This window comes from Poecilia reticulata, chromosome 22 (genome assembly GCF_904066995.2).
Source record: "Poecilia reticulata chromosome 22, P_reticulata-male-v2, whole genome shotgun sequence".
In the NCBI taxonomy this organism is placed as follows: domain Eukaryota; kingdom Metazoa; phylum Chordata; class Actinopteri; order Cyprinodontiformes; family Poeciliidae; genus Poecilia; species Poecilia reticulata.
Window position 1 is genome coordinate 16194545 of NC_088851.1, and position 17093 is coordinate 16211637.

The 17093-nt window shown below is 39.1% G+C and overlaps 1 protein-coding gene across 1 annotated transcript in view; it reads right to left on the reverse strand.

Moving 5' to 3' along the window:
• Nucleotides 1-17093, reverse strand: part of prkd3 (protein kinase D3) — a 60127-nt gene that overhangs the window by 15356 nt on the left and 27678 nt on the right. The window contains exons 3-8 of the mRNA XM_008399553.3: nucleotides 11742-11880; nucleotides 4741-4872; nucleotides 4269-4426; nucleotides 1183-1378; nucleotides 1026-1103; nucleotides 589-772 (exon numbers count right to left, since the gene is read on the reverse strand). Coding sequence (XP_008397775.1) covers nucleotides 589-772; nucleotides 1026-1103; nucleotides 1183-1378; nucleotides 4269-4426; nucleotides 4741-4872; nucleotides 11742-11880 — 887 coding nt within the window. The remainder of the gene's footprint in view (nucleotides 1-588; nucleotides 773-1025; nucleotides 1104-1182; nucleotides 1379-4268; nucleotides 4427-4740; nucleotides 4873-11741; nucleotides 11881-17093) is intronic.

The following is a 17093-nucleotide window of genomic DNA, read 5'->3' on the forward strand; positions in this document are numbered from 1 at the left end:
CGAGGACCAGGTTTGCCCACCCCTGGCCTAGATAAAGTCCCAACCTGAATACTGCTGAAGATCTGCTGCAGGACTTGAACACACATGTGCTCTGAATCTTTGCATTCAATCTGTCTGAGGTTGAGCTATTCTGTCCCTAAAAGTGCTGTTCAAAATATACTCCAAAAGACTTAAAGATCTGATTCAAACTCAGACATTGACAGAAGGGAAGAGAACATAACTGAAGGCCAAGGTTTCCAGATTTTTATTTGTTAAAAAAAACATTATTTTTTCCACTGTGACATAAAATCCCAATACAAAACACTGAAGCTCATAAGGGCAAACGTCACAAAATGCAAAAAAGTTTAAAATGAATGAATACTTTTGTAAAGCATACAATCTGAAACAGCTAGACCAAGATGAGGTATACAATTAACGTCTCTGGTTTCAATAGGTCTCTGTCATGTTTTCTCAAACCCATCAAAAATAAAGCATAAGAACTAACCAGAGTGCAGTGATACAACAAAGTAAACACTGCCACCTACAGAGATGTTTATGTCGTCAACCTGAGGAAAGCCATCTGTCAAAGTGATTGTATTTTTATCCCACCTTATAGTCTTGATAGGCTCTTCATCCTTCTCTCTGTCAGTGAAGGGAGAGTCCATGCTGAACATCCCGTCTGGAGTGGATGGTTCATCTGGGTCGTCCAGACTTCGTCCACCGTCCATATCACCACTATCCACCTCCATCATATCCATGGTGGTATCAGAATCGGGCCCGGGGCTGGCTGGCTCTAAATATTTAAATGCAGGTGTTTTATATAATGAATAATACAGAGTAGAATTGTGCAGACCTTCAATAATATGAGAAAAACATCCAGAAAAACAGATTTATTTTAACGACTCCACCGCTCTTGTCACTCATAGTATAATATGATTGAAGAAATAACCAAGTAGACATCAATTATTTAACAGTGTATTGCCTATCACCCAAGTATACAAACAAGTAAGAGAAGTGAAAAATCAAAAGCTTAAGGTACTGCTTACCACCATTGAAGTCCACTTCCCCTAAACAGTCTCTTGGTACCTTTGATGCACACCGCTTATGGCAGTTAAATCTGCAGTCTGGAATGTAATAATTATAATGAGGTGTTTGCATTTTTTCTGATCATTTCAAGCTCAGCATGTTCATACACAGTGTTACCTTTACACTGCATTCCCTGGCGAAAGAGACCCTTGAGTAGCCGTTTGCAGTACTGGCAGATGGTTGGCCGAGTGTAAGTGTGGATGGCGAAGGTGTGCGGCACCTTCACCCGCGTCTTCTCCATCTTATCCATCCAGATAGGCCTGCCGCTCCAGGACAGGATGCGCTTCCCCGCTTCCTGATGCGACCGCTGTTGCTGAAGTTGGATGAACGGAGAAACAGTCAAATGCTTGGGAGGGGATGGGAGACATTATAAGGAGTTAAAACCAGTGACAGGAACAAAGCGTGATAACTTCAACTTTTAGTATCTTGCAGTTAATCACTATTACAGCTTGGCTGGAAAAGCAGCACACTGATGACAACTCATGTCTATGTTGAATGGATGGTAATAAGAAGTTTAAAAGCAACCAGAATTACATTCGTAGCCTAAACGGACAATTGTCATTCAGTTATTCAATTATGTTTTCTGACTAAAAAACTGTCAAAGCTTGTGAATAAGAGCAGGCTTTTGGGAATTCAGTCTTTATAAAATACTTTTTTGTGAGCAAACTCAACAGGAGAGAGTGAAAAAGATGCTAACCAACATGTTGATTTGTAAAATATGTCATGACTCATTCCTAAACTTAATTTTAGACAAAACAAAAGGAGTGAATGAGAAGTACTTCAGTAGTATCACATTTGTTCTTATAATTATATTTAAAAACACTAAAGCAGTGTTTCTCAACCTTTTTCGGGCAAGCGCCCCCCTAGCCCTAATCCAGGTCCCTCACCGCCCCCCACCAAATAATTTGTAGGCTACTTTGCACTGACAATTATTTTATTATTAATGTTACTATCATTATTGTAGATGTTTTGAATCGGCGCACCGATTATGTTTTCCAGTACACTTCACGCCCCTTACGCTCCTTCACCTCGCGCACATAACGGGTAAATGTAGCGGTTTTGCCCTAACGTATCGCCGTCTGGTGGAGGGGGCTGGAGGGAGGCGAACGTATGTTCTACGCTCCTTCGTGGGGGCGCCGATTTATGTTTTGCATCCACCTGAATAATGTGTAGTTGCGCCCCTGCCCATGACATTTCAACAATATTTTACCTTTTATCTGGAAATAGTGTTTGTTTATTCTTGCCATACAGTCCTCTGTATTAATTATTGCTCGAAAGGTCTTCCTCCGTATTTACTTTAATTTCTTAGTTTATTCTTGCATTTTGTTCTTCATTCATTTCCATTTAGTTTCATTTGATTAGTATTATCCTCTCTTGGTTTATTGCTATGTCCTGGTTTACTGGTTTAGTTTCTTTCCTGTTGCTAGATTTATTTTATCGTTTATTGACCATCAGTAATATTCATTCATCACCTGCTGCGCCTCCTAATCGTCATGTGTTTCACATCATGTGTTGATTTTTCACTGTTCAGCGTCGGATTCTCTGTTTTTATGCCATAATTCACATCTAGTTCGTCACTCCGTTTTATGTCCCACTTCTCCTGTTTCAGAGTTTTGCGCAATGTGCGCGGTTTTGTTTTTTTTTTGTTTGTTTGTTTTTTTAACTCCCTAAGGTGCAGGGCAGTCGGGAAGCGTATCCATGGGGAAAAGGCAGACTGACATGAACCTTTTAAAACAACGGAAACAATTTCTGCATTCTGATTATTGAAATTTTAAAGTGCTGTTTTCTATCACCCCGTTTTCATACCCGACCACTTACAGCACCGGTGTTACGCACAAATGAACGCTCTCTATCGAGGTATCACCATGGAGGGATTTCTTTATTTAAATGTGTTCATTTTTCAGTGGGATACAAAGTGAGGGTATCGTGATTTTAGTAATTACATGTTTATAAGAGCGATTTTCTGTTGTCCTTCCATGGAAGCGGGCAGCTTTCAAACGAAAATAAAACACTTTTTAATATAAATTGCTGCTTTGACATGATCACAGAACTGCCAAAACATATGCAGCCTACATAAATACCGACAAGTGATCACAGCAGCGTTATCAGCCGTTGTAACGCTGAACTGATGTGGAGCGGAACTGCGCCATGAAGCTACAAACACTGAATAGAAGAAGAGCTGCCATCAATACCGTTGCAGCCAAGCATGATTTAATGTTACACAATACAGTTTTACCAAGTTGTTCAAAGTCTAAACTGGTATTGTTGTGCATTTAAGGTGTAAAGTTTACCTTCGACCAAACGCCCCCCAAAGGCATCCGAGCCCCCCCCTTTTGTAAAAATGTCCGCCAGCGCCCCCTGCCGTCCTCTGAACGCCCCCTGGGGGGCGGTACCGCCCACGTTGAGAACCGTTACACTAGAGGTTTCTTTATAATTTTTTTAGCCAAAGGTATTTGGAGCTACTGTGGTTCTGGAGCTGCAGGTTGCAGACCCCCTAGCTTAGGGGGTAAATTTGTTAAAATGAATTCATATTTGCTTGTCTGAACTGAATTTAAAGCTAGTTTTGACTAGCTAGTTTTGACAAAACACTAATAAGTTTAGTGCAGTCTTTTTGACTTTTAAATAAGTCTCTAAAAAGTGAAAAGAAAAGATCTCAGAGTATTTGAATGACTTTCCAAGCCCACAAAAAGCTTATTAACTTTGCCGTGTTTTACCACATAAGAGCATAAGAGTTCCCATTTTATTTGCATAAATCAAACAGTCTGGAAACTCCTGGCAGAAAAGGGAGGGACACACATTCCATTTCTTTACCGAAACATTAGTAGTTGCAAAATCCTGGACTTCAATAGACTTTTAATATCATTACCATAATTACATTTCCTTATGACCTTTGGCGTGGATGCACAGTAGGAAAGATTCCTCTGTGGCTTTAAGTGAAATTTGTTTCATAAGACCTCACTGAGAAGCTTCACACTGAGTCAGTGCAGCTAAATTTAATTTTCTGCATCAGTGGGATTCTACAAAGTGGCCTTGCAAAGGGGCCAAATCTGAAGTTTGTAAACATTTACCACAATTGAAAACTCATCTGGCTTTTCCGTTTCTGTCAAGCTATAAAAAAAATAAAAAAAAACACCTCACTCCGAGTAACAAAGGAGTAATTTAATAATTTAAAGCTAGAATGATTTCCTTCAATCAGAGCTCACCTCATCAGGAACAACCACTGTATTTTCAGCAGGTAGTGCTCTCGGAACGGATAGGGATGGTCCTGGCAGTGAAACATTGGACAACCGTCTTTTCCTCACGCCGGTACAGTTATTGGGGATCTTGAAGGCACAACGCTTGTGATAGTTCAGCCCACATCCTGGAAAAAAGAACAGAAAACAAAACCCAGTTTAAAGCTTAAAAAAACCTACATGATAAAAACCAAAAGTTTGAAAACTGACGACAAATAAACTAAAAAAAATGTAAATAATGATAAAATAACATTGCAATTATAAATTTAATGTGACCAAAAGTAAAGGATTTAATTAAAGTCTGAATTAAAAAATGACAAAACTGTTAACCCTAACTGGGTTGAACTTGACTAAGTTACCAAAAATAAATAAATAAATAAAAAAGATTTTTACAAAATCAAGTCTTAACAAATTCCTCCAGATTTGCGTGTGTGCTTCCAACCTTCACATTTGAGCCCCTGGCGGACGAGACCCCACAGCATCTCCCCACAGTAGTCGCAGAAGGTGGGGGCCTTGTAGGAGTGCACGTAGAGGGCATGAGGTCGGATCTGGAAGTCCTCAACTGTGGCTTGAGCTGGAGACAAAGAGAAGAATGTAAATGATGTGGTATCAAATAAAAAAAAGTAGAACAAATGTAGATAACGGCAAAGAAAATGGCAGAAAATGGGTAATGAGGACAGATGAAAAGGAATCAAAAACAGGGCAAAGCAGATCAGTGGTTTGTAACAGAACACCATTACTCATAACTAAATAAAATGCATTGATGTGACACTGTAAGGAATACTGGTTTCAAAAGGGATGCTTTCGAAAAAAATAATATACTTTAAATAAAACAATCTTTGTATTTTACTAGGGCTTTTTCTGGTTAGAAAAGCTGTTATTATCTGGGCACTTTAGACTAAGAAATAAGCATGGTTAGATTTCAAAGTGTAGAATAATTCTGGCTTTTTTATTCTTCTCTCTCAACTGGAAGCTAAAACCTTTCTGCAGGAACTCTATATAAAACTAGAGGGAAATAAAAGTCTGTCTTTAACTCTGCCATCATGATGTACTGCACTTCAAAAAAAAACTTCAGGTAATAAGGCTCCATTTTGTCTAATGATTTATATTCTGCTAAAGAAATTGAACTTTTTGTATTTGTTTTTCAGCCCAAAGTCAGCATATGCTATTTTCACTTCAAATTAAATTAAATATACCATCAGAGACCTAGCAGACACTTTCCACAGTAACAAGCAAAGGTTTTCACACAGTTTGCCTCACACCTGGCTCACACTTTGTCATCCTACGACCACTAACAAAACAGGACATAAGTTGCAAAAGAAATCTGAAAAATGTGGTGTGCACTGGTACCCATCCCTATTTTACTCTGAAAATTCTAAATGAAATCGAGTGCACCACAATGTCTTTCAAAGTCTCCCAAATAGCAAAACAGGGTAATGTACTATCAGCCTAAATATCACTGTTCTGTAAAGCCCTGTCCAGATAATTGGGTAAGTGACGCATTATTCAGAGTAGGGGTGAAATGATTAGTGGTTTTAGTTTTTGATCTACCCTGAAATGGTTGATGGTGTTCTGTGAGTTTGTATGTTTGTGTTTTTATGATGTAAAGCACTTCGAACTGCCTTGTTGCTGAAATGTGCTATACAAACAAACTTCATCGACTGACTGATTGAAACTTATGGTTTGCAATCTTGTTTAAATGTAATTGCTATTAGAAACATGCATAACATCATTGTTGAAAACTCAAAAGGACTTAAACCAAAGAAGTAGAATCAAAGACATTTTTAAAGCTTAGCATCGTTCAGTCTGCTTTACCATGCATATAACTTCATATGACAATAACATCCATTATCTAGCACTTTCCAAATGTCTTCTCTGAAGAAGAGATACAGAGTTAAATTCAGTTTCCTTATCCCACCTAAAACTATATTCAAACAGCTTTCAGCTGAAGAAGAGTCCTGTGCTGCATTAGGCAAAAACATTAAAGAGAAACTGAAATAAAACTTCAGAAAGCTGGATCAACTTGTGAAGGAAAGAGCACAGCATGTCTCTACAGATTAAGCAGGAGGATGTTCTGCAACCGTTGCTGCTATACCATCAATGCTGCAGTAGAGGGCATCACATCTGCAGCATCAACAAATCATCCTTATCAGTCTATCTGAGAGGATAAAATCAAATCCAGCATAGTTTCAAATATGTTTCCCTTTCGTCTTTTCTTTTCCCGAATCTTTCATTATTTTCAAAGTAAACACTTTGTTCATTGCTGGGAATGAGCCTTGATCAAATATGGGGCTGGATAATCAAACATTTGAAAAGGAGAAGTTCAGAACCCATTTTTCTGTGCTTGTCTGACACTTCTGTTTTCTCTCAGTGCTGTTCCCATAAAAATCATTTAAGCAGCTACAGCATCCAACAAGAGGCAGGTGGTCTTTACACTGAGGTTAAGTAGTGAAAGTTGGTGTGGTGACAAAAGCGACGTCCCACCGCGTGTTGTAGTCCCACATCTCTTTCTGGATGAAAAACTCCTTCTTCAAATTAGTTTCTATGATGATATGTTGAACACATTAAAATACAAACTTTGTTTAGTTCTTTATATTTTAACGTCAAGATTTCAAATCACATTATGAAATACATACAAAGCACAAAAGAAATAAAACTCCAGCAGGTCACATGTCAACAGGAGAAAATAGCAGCATTCACAACAGGGCATTTCTTTGCAGTCACCGAGTTGTCCAACGCTTCCTGTTAATTAGCAACAAAAACCACAAAACATAAACATGACTGCTGCTTTTAGGGTATTTCTCACAAGAGATGAATGTGGTGTCTATTTGCTATGAGCAGTAAAAAAAAAAAAAAACTTTGGCGCAGTTGGTAGAGCTGTTGTCTTGCAGCAGGAAGGTTCTGGGTTCGATTCCTGGCCCTGGTCTTTCTGCATGGAGTTTGAATGTTCTCACTGTGCCTGCGTGGGTTTTCTCCGGGTACTCTGGTTTCCTCCCACAGTTCAAAAACATGACTGTCAGGTTAATTGGCCTCCCCAAATTGTCCCTAGGTGTGAGTGTGTGTGTGCATGGTTGTTTGTCCTGTGTGTCTCTGTGTTGCCCTGCAACACACTAGCGACCAGTCCAGGTGACCCTGCCTCTCGCGTGGAATGTTAACTGGGCGAGAGGCGCACATGGATCCATGGATGGAATATAATATACCACCTGTGATAATAACAGTTAATTGCGCTTTGTGTGTGTTTGGGTTGATGACATCACAAGAAACACCAGAATTAAGTTAACCAGCAAGTTGACAATCTGGACTTTTGTCAGATTTCAACACTGATATGGAATCAATATTTTATGTGTTTAAGCCAGAGAATAACTCCACTGACCTCAGTGGGACTCAATGAAATCCCTCAATATTTTTACATCCTGCATGTGTTACATTACATACTTCCAGGTCAAATTGCATACATTTTAAGGTGTTAACAGCTAAAGTACTTTTAAAGCTTTCATTTACCTTGCTCCGACACCACCACAAAACGCCATTTATTTGAGTTTTATGTCACGGTCTACAATCTCCAAGTAATGCATAATTGTGAAGGACAAGGGAAACTGCACACTTTTTTCAAAAATATTTCCCAAACAAAAACCAGAAAAGTGTGGCTTGCATTCATGTTCACCTCTGCTGAGTCAATAATATGTAAAACCAGTATTTTGGGGTACATCTTTACCTGGTTTGCAAATAATCTAGAGACTATTTTTTTATTGTTAATCCTTCATATAAATCAGACATGTGGGACAAGAAATAGTTGTTTCAAGAGATTCTCCCATTTGAGCTGTAGATCTTTGCAGCTCCTCCAGAGTTAACTAAGGTCACATGGCTGCTGATTAATGTTCTCCTTGTCCAGTCTATCAGTTTCACCTTACTTTTCCTTTTTCACATAATGGATTGAACACTGCTAAGTGAGATGTTCAAAGTTCAGCTAAAAATATAGTTTTTTATGCTAATACCTGCTTTCAGGATCTTCTGAAAGCAGGTATTGCTCTCCATGATGCTGTTTGTTCACTAAAGATTTCTAACAAACCTATGTGGCCTTCACAGAACAACGGAGGCTAAACTACAACCAGGTGGAAACTATTCACTACTTAGTTGACTTTGAAGGCAGTTGGTTGCATAGCATTTTGTTAGGATTATCAGAGTTGATAACAGGGCTGATTACAAAGGCACACCACTTCAGATTTTTATTTGCAAAAACCTTTGAAAACTGTCTATTTCCTGCCTACTTTACAAACATGCAGTACTTCTTGTTGGTCTGTAATATAAAATCACAATGAAATACATTGAAGACTGTGGCTGTAGTGTGACAAACTGAATAGAGGCTTAAGGTATAGCTAATCTCTGCACAAGTTTCTTCTTTGTGTTTTAAAATGGACAACTTTAACTGAAAACCATGCTGTGGTTCTCATACACAGGTTACGCCACACAGAACACAAGTAAATAAAATTTAAAAAATATAATATATTTTGACTTAATATTTGTTTGTTTTTCCAGAAATCAACTTGCTACAAGTTAAGTGCTTGTCTAACACTAGAAAATCATACAGATTTTTTTTTTTTTTTTTTACAAATAGAAACCATTCAATGAGCTTAACACAGCATTAGTCACATTTTTTGTTAGCAGATATACATTAAAAATCAAAAAGACTCCAAACTGAATGAGAATATTAATGTAGAACCTATTTTCAATTAACTGGAACAGATCCCCACTCCCAAACGTCAGAATAAGGAAAACATGAACTGTAATCTAGGACTATAGCATAGCAATTAAACTCTGAAACCGAATTAAAATAAAAATAACTTAGAAATTATTGATAATCCACGGATCTTTAATAATGTCATAGGAACAGTAGCCACTGCATTTTTATTGCAGTCACTGATGAACAATCTACTGCAGTTGTGTTTGCTTCGGTCTGCATCACAGACCATAAACGATGAAAAATATTTATTGGCTAAACTCTCTTAAAGCTGCAATCTCCACAACAGAAGCTGCCATGAATGCGCAGGCTAGTAAGCATGGCCAAAGATGACGGCCGATAAACAGATTTCCTGTAACAATAATTTGGTTCTCCGACAGAAGCACAGTTCTAGTAAACGAGTAATCTTGAGCAGAACTTACATGAGCTATTTTTTTTGGAATAACAAAATAACAATTCACAACAAAATATCAACAAAAAAAAAACTCACAAAGAATAGTTATTCTATTGGTGATAAACTACATCTAAAGTGCTTTGGTTTGATTTAACAGAAAAGTTCAGCTGGTAGCTTTAAAAGAAGCTAAAAAAACAGAACAAAGGGACAAACAGCCAGGCCAAAACCTCAAGGGCCAAAAGGGCTCTGCACAGTGTCCGCTGTGTCCAGGGGCCGCCCTGCACATCAGAGCCTGTTTACACTCCAAGGGTCTACTACAATCACTTACTGCAGGAAAAACAAGCGCTTTTCTCTTTGAGCTGCCGGCCAAGAAAAAGCAACCTCTGCCTCTCTCCTGCAGAGAGGAAGATATTCAGATCGTCCCTCTCCCACAGCCACAGACTCCAACAACATACCAGTAGAGGGAAAATGAACGGAAGATGACAGGAGACAAATTGTGGGGCAGAGAAAGTTCAGATTTTTTCTATATCAAATAAACGGCCTGGGAACTCGGAGCTTTCTTTTGTTTCAGTGTCACGAACTGCATTAAATGTTTGAAAAAATATGATTTTGGTGAAGTAGCAAAAGTCCGATCTTCCACAGGAGTTTTAATCAGGCAGCTCAGGAATCACTGAGCTCAACTTTCAGAGTTTACACCTGCAGATGAGTTTAAGGAGGGTAGATTAGATGAGAGGGAATGAAAGCAGGCAGTCAGCTACAGACTGAAACAAAAAGACAAACACAGACAAAGAGAAAGAAAAAGAGGAAGTTCTCCAGTCTTAAGTCTACATTCCTTAGTCCTGATGCCTGAGGAATCCTGGGATTCTAAACCTATACAGTCATCCGCTGCCTAAATCCCTGCAAACAAACCCCTCAGCCCAGGAGAGGCAGTGGGATATGCAGCACAGGTGGTATCAGGTGCTTCCCAGTAGAGACAGATGGAGCTGCAGAACAGATTAAAGCAGAATGGATATTCTGAGGCACTTTTTTAAGTCTCGGCACTCGCAAAGGAAGTTGATTCATTCATTCCAGGAAATGAGAAAGAAAAAAGGTTCACACCTATGAAGCAGCTACAAAGGTGAGCACAAGAAGACAGACACACATGCATTGGCTACAGTGATTACAGGAAGCTTTCATAGCTCGTGTTAAGTTCTTTTATAAAAGCAGTGTAGTTTTAATAAGTATGGGAAAGTGTTGAACTCAGCTCTTGATGTTGACCTTAAAATAAATTGTGTTTTCTGGAAGGGCTGTGAGCATTTATGGCAGAGAATTGAAGCTCCTTCAAGTCTATTCAATTCCAGTAACTGTTTGGATTTTAAAACAGTTGGATTAAACATCTCTGTGAATTTTGTGTTGGCTCTCCTCCTGAATTGAAAGTCTGTAGAAGCATGACGTCAAGTTTGTTTGGAGAAGAATAGACTGAACCAAAACTTTGCCTGTTTTCAAGTATTATAAATGTACATAAACTGGAGCACAAACTGTCAGACTGAAGCTTTGACTGATGTCATCAATTCTGTGTCACTTTACATTTGTAGGTTCGTCCTTCATCTGGGCTTTTCTCAACTTTACCTAACGCAGCTAAGGTAATCGCTGTAAAATATTCACACTTTCCACATGTTTTGACTTTACACCCACAAGCTTCAGTGTTTTTTATTGACCTTTCGTACTTAGCTGTGAAGGAAAATAACACACTTTTCCAAATTTGCAACAGTAAATGAAATCAAGTCTTTTGCACATGTGGAGACCTACAGTTCTAGCCTTTGCAAAATACCTAAAGATCATTCAGACTAAGTAGATAGAAAAGTTCAAATTGTGCCACACATTTTTCACTATTTCTGCTATGATCCATGGTCTTCATGATGCTTTTTGTTCATTATTGTTCTCTAACAAACCTCTGAGGCTTTACTATAGCAGATGCATTAATACCAACATTATATTGCATGTAAGTGGGCTCTTGTAGTTTGGTGACTTCTGAAAGCCTGTTGTTTGAAGTGCATTTTATGTAGGGGTACAACAATACACTACATATTTCAGATTTTTCAAGTGCAAAAAAAAAAAAAAGAAGTATGCTTTTTCTTTCATTTCATAATTATGTACTGCCTAAGTAAAACAAGTTTGTGGTTGTAGCGTGACAAAATGGGAAAAATACACTTCAATGGCCATGAATACTCTATCAAGGAATAGCAAAACGTGTAAAAACGATGAGGTGCTAATAAGAAGAGAATATAACTAAATTTTCACGTCCTCATAAATTGTTTGCATGCATACATACCAGACAGCACCACCTCGATGAGGTCCCCTTCATGGATGTCTTCTACTGAGGTCAGCCTCTGCAGGATGTTTTCATCATTTAAGTCATGGCGGAACAGCAAGATCTTGTCATACATGCCGAAGAAACCACACTCTGGGAACTGAAGAAATACACAGACAGAAGATAAGTAAATGATGCAAGAGAAAGATATCCGTAACATTTACTTTTATGTGCAAGTAGCATTAAAACTTTTTAATGTTAGACTTTCTGCAAAAAACATTAAATGATGCAGATCTGTTTGGGGTTTCTGATTCGTTCGCATAACCTTGTGCTGCAGTGAAACTCTCAAAATTACCCTACTGTGAAAAATAATCATATTATGCCATTTCCAGAGTCTTACATCACCATTTGTAGACGTATAGGAGTATTCTGAACCCGATGACTCAGGAAATGTGCCCCTTCTCAGGCCTCCTTCCCTCATTTCAGAGGAATTTACACTACGAGGTATGAGGAAATGTAACTCAAAGGGACCCCATTTTCAGGATAGAAATCAGGTCATAAAACCTGGATATTAAATTTTTCTATGTGCAGTTCTTTAACTTAATTTGCCAAAGAAAAATCAACAAGGCAACCATACTGCTGTAACCTTCAACTAGCAGACATCTTTACTACTAGTTCTGACCAAAGCTAACATGAAACCAAGTAATCGTAAAAAGGAGTTGCTACAAGACGTAAGATCAGGACCAAAACAGACCAAAGAAGAAATCCTGAGTGTTGAAGAGGAGAGTCAGAGCACAGGAAGTGCAACTCCTCTCAATGCGGAGTCACTTCCTGCCTTTACGGCACATCATAACCTCCTAGTGAGTAATGTTGGCATCCCTATTGTATATCCGAATATACAGCACAATGCAAAAGCATCCATGTCAGTTAAATCTTTTCACATTTTGTAGTGTTATATCCAGAAACTTCATATTTGAGTTTTAAGTGACACATAAGAAAAAAGTGCAAACGAAATTATATGTTATATTTAGTTTTTATGCTGTTGTTTTTTGTTTTACAAAATCAAATTTGAAAAGTGTGCCATGAACATTAAAGTTAACGCTTATCTGTTGTATAATCGCCTTTTGCTGCAGCTATGGCAGCAAAAGCTCAAACACATTGGATGGAAAGCTCCTCTGAATTGGAATTCTCTCCAAAATTCTTAACTGAACTTAGGCCTTAACTTTGACTAGGCCAATATACCACAAGAATATGCTTTGATTTGAACTATTCCATTGTCCAACTCCGGTTTTGTGTTTAGGTTCAATGCCCTTTCTAGTAGGTCAACCTTTATTCTAGTGCCTGGTCTTTGTAGCATTTAGCAAGTTTTCTTCCAGGATTGCGCTGTATGAAGCTCCATCCATCGTCACATCTACTCTCATCAGCTTTCCTGTCACTGCTGAAGAAAAGCACAGCTAAGGCATAAATCTACCACAGTCGTGTCTCATGGTATAATTCTCACGATTCCCAGATTCCCCCACATGTTAGTTGTGTTCTCTGAGTAGCTTGTGGGAAACAGCACTTCTTATGACTGTCATTGAATAAAAGTCATAAGGATTCTTTCTCCCCACCATTTATAAAGTTCTGATTTGTGGAATGCATGTCCTGTTGAGAGAGCCTCTCCTCTGAGCCGTGACTCTATGCAGCTCCTCCAGAGTTACTCTGGGTCACTATGCTGACTATTAAAGAGTTGCCTCAAGCTGACGTCTAAGCAACTTTCTTAATGTTCCTTCTAAAACCTTTTATGCTGCATTAAACAACTAGTGTTGCCACGTCTGTTACAGTCATATAGAGGCAAAATACTTTTAAATCTCAGCACAACTTTATCCCTGAGCTGTCTGATTTCTTCCTTGGTCTTCATGATGCTGATTATTCATAAATTTTAAGAACATTTGTGACATTTACAAAGAGACTAAATTTCACCTGGATTAACTCTATTTATTAATTAGATAAATTTTAAAGCAGTACCTTGCACTTATTTTCAGTAAAATTATTATCTTTTTAATATCAAAGTAATTTCAGGAGGAAGTTCTTCTCATCTCCTGTGACCAACAACACATTTTGCACACCTGACTGAACGGAAAATGTCGATCAACAATACTGAGATTTTTGAATCCAGTTTTCATGGTTTTGTAACAAAGTGGGAACTGGGGGGGGCTCGGACCATGACATCAGCCTAGTGTTGATGCCAAGATGGCTCGTACTGAGGATACGCCAGCTGTTTCCCCTTGAACCTGGGTCATGCACAATGGCAGGACAGAACAATATCCACGTGGCCTGGGAGCAGCAGAGGTTGACAGTGTCTGGGCACAGGACACAAAAGACACCTGGGGTCTTTGGAAGTGCCAAGAAAGACCAATACCAAGGTCGTCTGACCGCTGGAGAATCACAGACTGCAGGTGACTTGTAAACAAAGACAAAACTCCAAAAACAGTCATTTTGTTATTCACCTCTTTACACCCCAATTGGCAGTGAATCCCCACATATAGTAATGTACTTAGGAAGTGTGTTGATACAGCTATTTAAAAGGACTGTATGCAAATGCTATTTTGTTTTAAATACCTTCAATTCATCACTCTAAAGGGATGGTACAACAATAAAACCAAGAGATGGTATCAACAATGATTTATCAAATAAAAAGAAACAAAACTGAAAGTGGAAAACCCTTGACTTGCTTCTCCTTAGTTACTTCATCCAGATCAAACTCAAGTGGACTCCACTGCCCTCCCAAGCCAGCCATAAGGTCCGCTTAGTCCTGGGTAAAACCAAGCACCACTCCATTTTAAAACAATTCAACCCATAATTAAATCACCGAGTTAGATCCGCTGCCAGGCCTTAACACTCTCCACTGAATTATGTCATTGCCTGGCTGAATTTAAACAGTCCAGATGAGTTTTTTCCTTACTTAAGTTAGTTTATGAACTTTCATTGACTTTCCAGTTCATTTCATCTAGTCTGATCAATCTTTTTAATGGCTTATCCAACTTACCACCATGACATTTGAGGCAGTAATGCATGCAAGAAACAAGACTTCTGTCATCCTAAAAACTTTTGGCCACTACTGTAAGATTGCATAATTTCACTCAAATGTAGTAAAAGCAAATGTAAGTCATCATGGTGGCTAAAACTAAATGAATGATTTTCATAGCTACAAAGATGCAGCTCGGCTCGACACTGTATGTTGCAAGAGGCACGTGTCGGCTTAATGGAATGTTTCCAGCTCACCCCCTCATTCTGACACATCTACTTCCTAAACCCTGTCACGCTTTCAGGTGATTAACACCATGTGGCATGAACCGTCACCGCCCCGTATGTGGAAGAAAAACGGGGAGCATCCTTCCTGAGCTGGCTGCAGTTTTGCTGTGGGGTTTTCCTCCTCCATCCGGACAAGCTGGCTCTCAGATGCACACTTAAAAATTAGAGTCTTTCCAGATTGACCCCCCTCCTATTGGCATATCGAGCAGCACTTTCCACTGTGCAGAGCTCTGTAGCAGGAGCATCTGCAGGCAAGCATGTAGTGCTACAAGGGCAGAGGACACAACTTTCCACACCCGCAAAAGCAAGAGAAGAATGAGGTACAAGAACAATAGATTGGCAGGTTTAGGACGCTATTTAACCAGTTCACTTTAGCTAAAAGAAGTGTGTTGATCAGAAAAAGATAGGGTGAATGTATTTCTAAGGCAGACTTTGACACAATGTTTTCTTTCTGGTCTGTGAAAATAAAGCGCTTACCGCCGTTTTACAGCCTTCACGCAAGTTAAATCTCACATAACAGTCTCTACACATATGACTGGATGGATCTCTGAAGGCTAGCAAAGCTTTTATCATCTTCAAACGAAGATTCATTCAGCCAAGCACCCACGACCACACACGCACACCAAAGACAGGGGGGCTGTGTGTGAGGTCCTCAAGTCAGGCTGGAAAGATGAGTGCAGAGTTGTATGGTTTGTTAAACGAACTAATCCACCATTGATGTGCTTAATCCTGTTGTGACTAAAAGAGCGAAGGACAACGAGAAAAGAAGTGAGTAAAGGTGACAAGGAAACATGACTGACATGTTATTCAACTGTTTCAACCATGAAAGACAATAAAATCACATCTGAATTCACCATGTACAAAAATTAAATAATTGGTTCATATGCCATGCTTTGCGAAACTACTCACACCTTTTGAAATCCTTCACCTTTTTTAAGTTACAACCACAAACTTCAAATTTTGCATTGCAGGAAGGTCCTATTACTCTGCTACCCCTAAATTAAATCCACAACAACCAATTTCTTGAAGTCCCCTAAGTAATAAACAGCATCTACCTGTATGTAATACAATAATTTTAGTGTAAATACCGTAGATCTGTGAAGCCTCTGTGGTTTGCTTCAGAAGTTCAGAACATCAATGAACTAACAGGTTATGGAAATCAAGGAAACACACCAATCAGGTCAGGGACAAGGCCGTGGAGATGTTTAATGTTTTATGAATGTTTTATGTTCTAGAACATTGTTTTTAAAGATGATTGCAAATCATCCTGAAAAACTGCACATGTTTATTTCACCTTGCGATCAGTTGAAAGGTCCCAACAAGAAATGGGGTGTCCTTCCAAATTATACCTTGGAAGATAGTACTACTTGTATTTGCTGTCAACTGTAAGATGATGTTGCAGAAAGAATGTGACCTAGTGCAAAGCATAGACAGATCAACAGCTGTTCAGTCCAAAAGTTACACAGAACTGAGACTTCACATCATCCTTCGATGTTTGACTGTTTTGTAAATGTTGATCAGCAGAATCTGACATGCTGAGGATGGTGCACAAACAGTTTTGCTTATATTTAACACACATGCACACCACTTGCTCATGTCCCAGTACTTCACAACTAATAAAAGGCACTCAAGTTTGTGGTTATACTGCTAAATGTAAAAGGTTTGCAAGGCACAGTAAACGGATTTCATAAGTCAAATGGCGTAAAGAGTAGTGTGAGATCACAGTAAAGAGAGCGTATGCTGCTGGATCTTAGGCTGATACACACCTTTGTAATGGTGACATGTGCCTGTTGTTTTTGTTTTGACTCCATCCATGTCGTGTCCCTCATCTCCCTGATTCCCTGCAGCTGTGCCGCTCCCTGATTGCTCCCCTTCTTAAGCCTCCCTCCGCTACCTGCACACTGCCAGATTATCGAACGCTTTCAGCAAGTAGTTTCTAGCTCTTCATCCACGCCCTGTGTATTACTGCCTCGCTCTTGCCCTTTGGATTTTCCCCTTTTGCCTTCCCTTGTTGGACTACTGTTTTTGCCTACCCGGATCTCGACCCTAGCCTGTTCTCTGACGCCGCTCACGCCCACT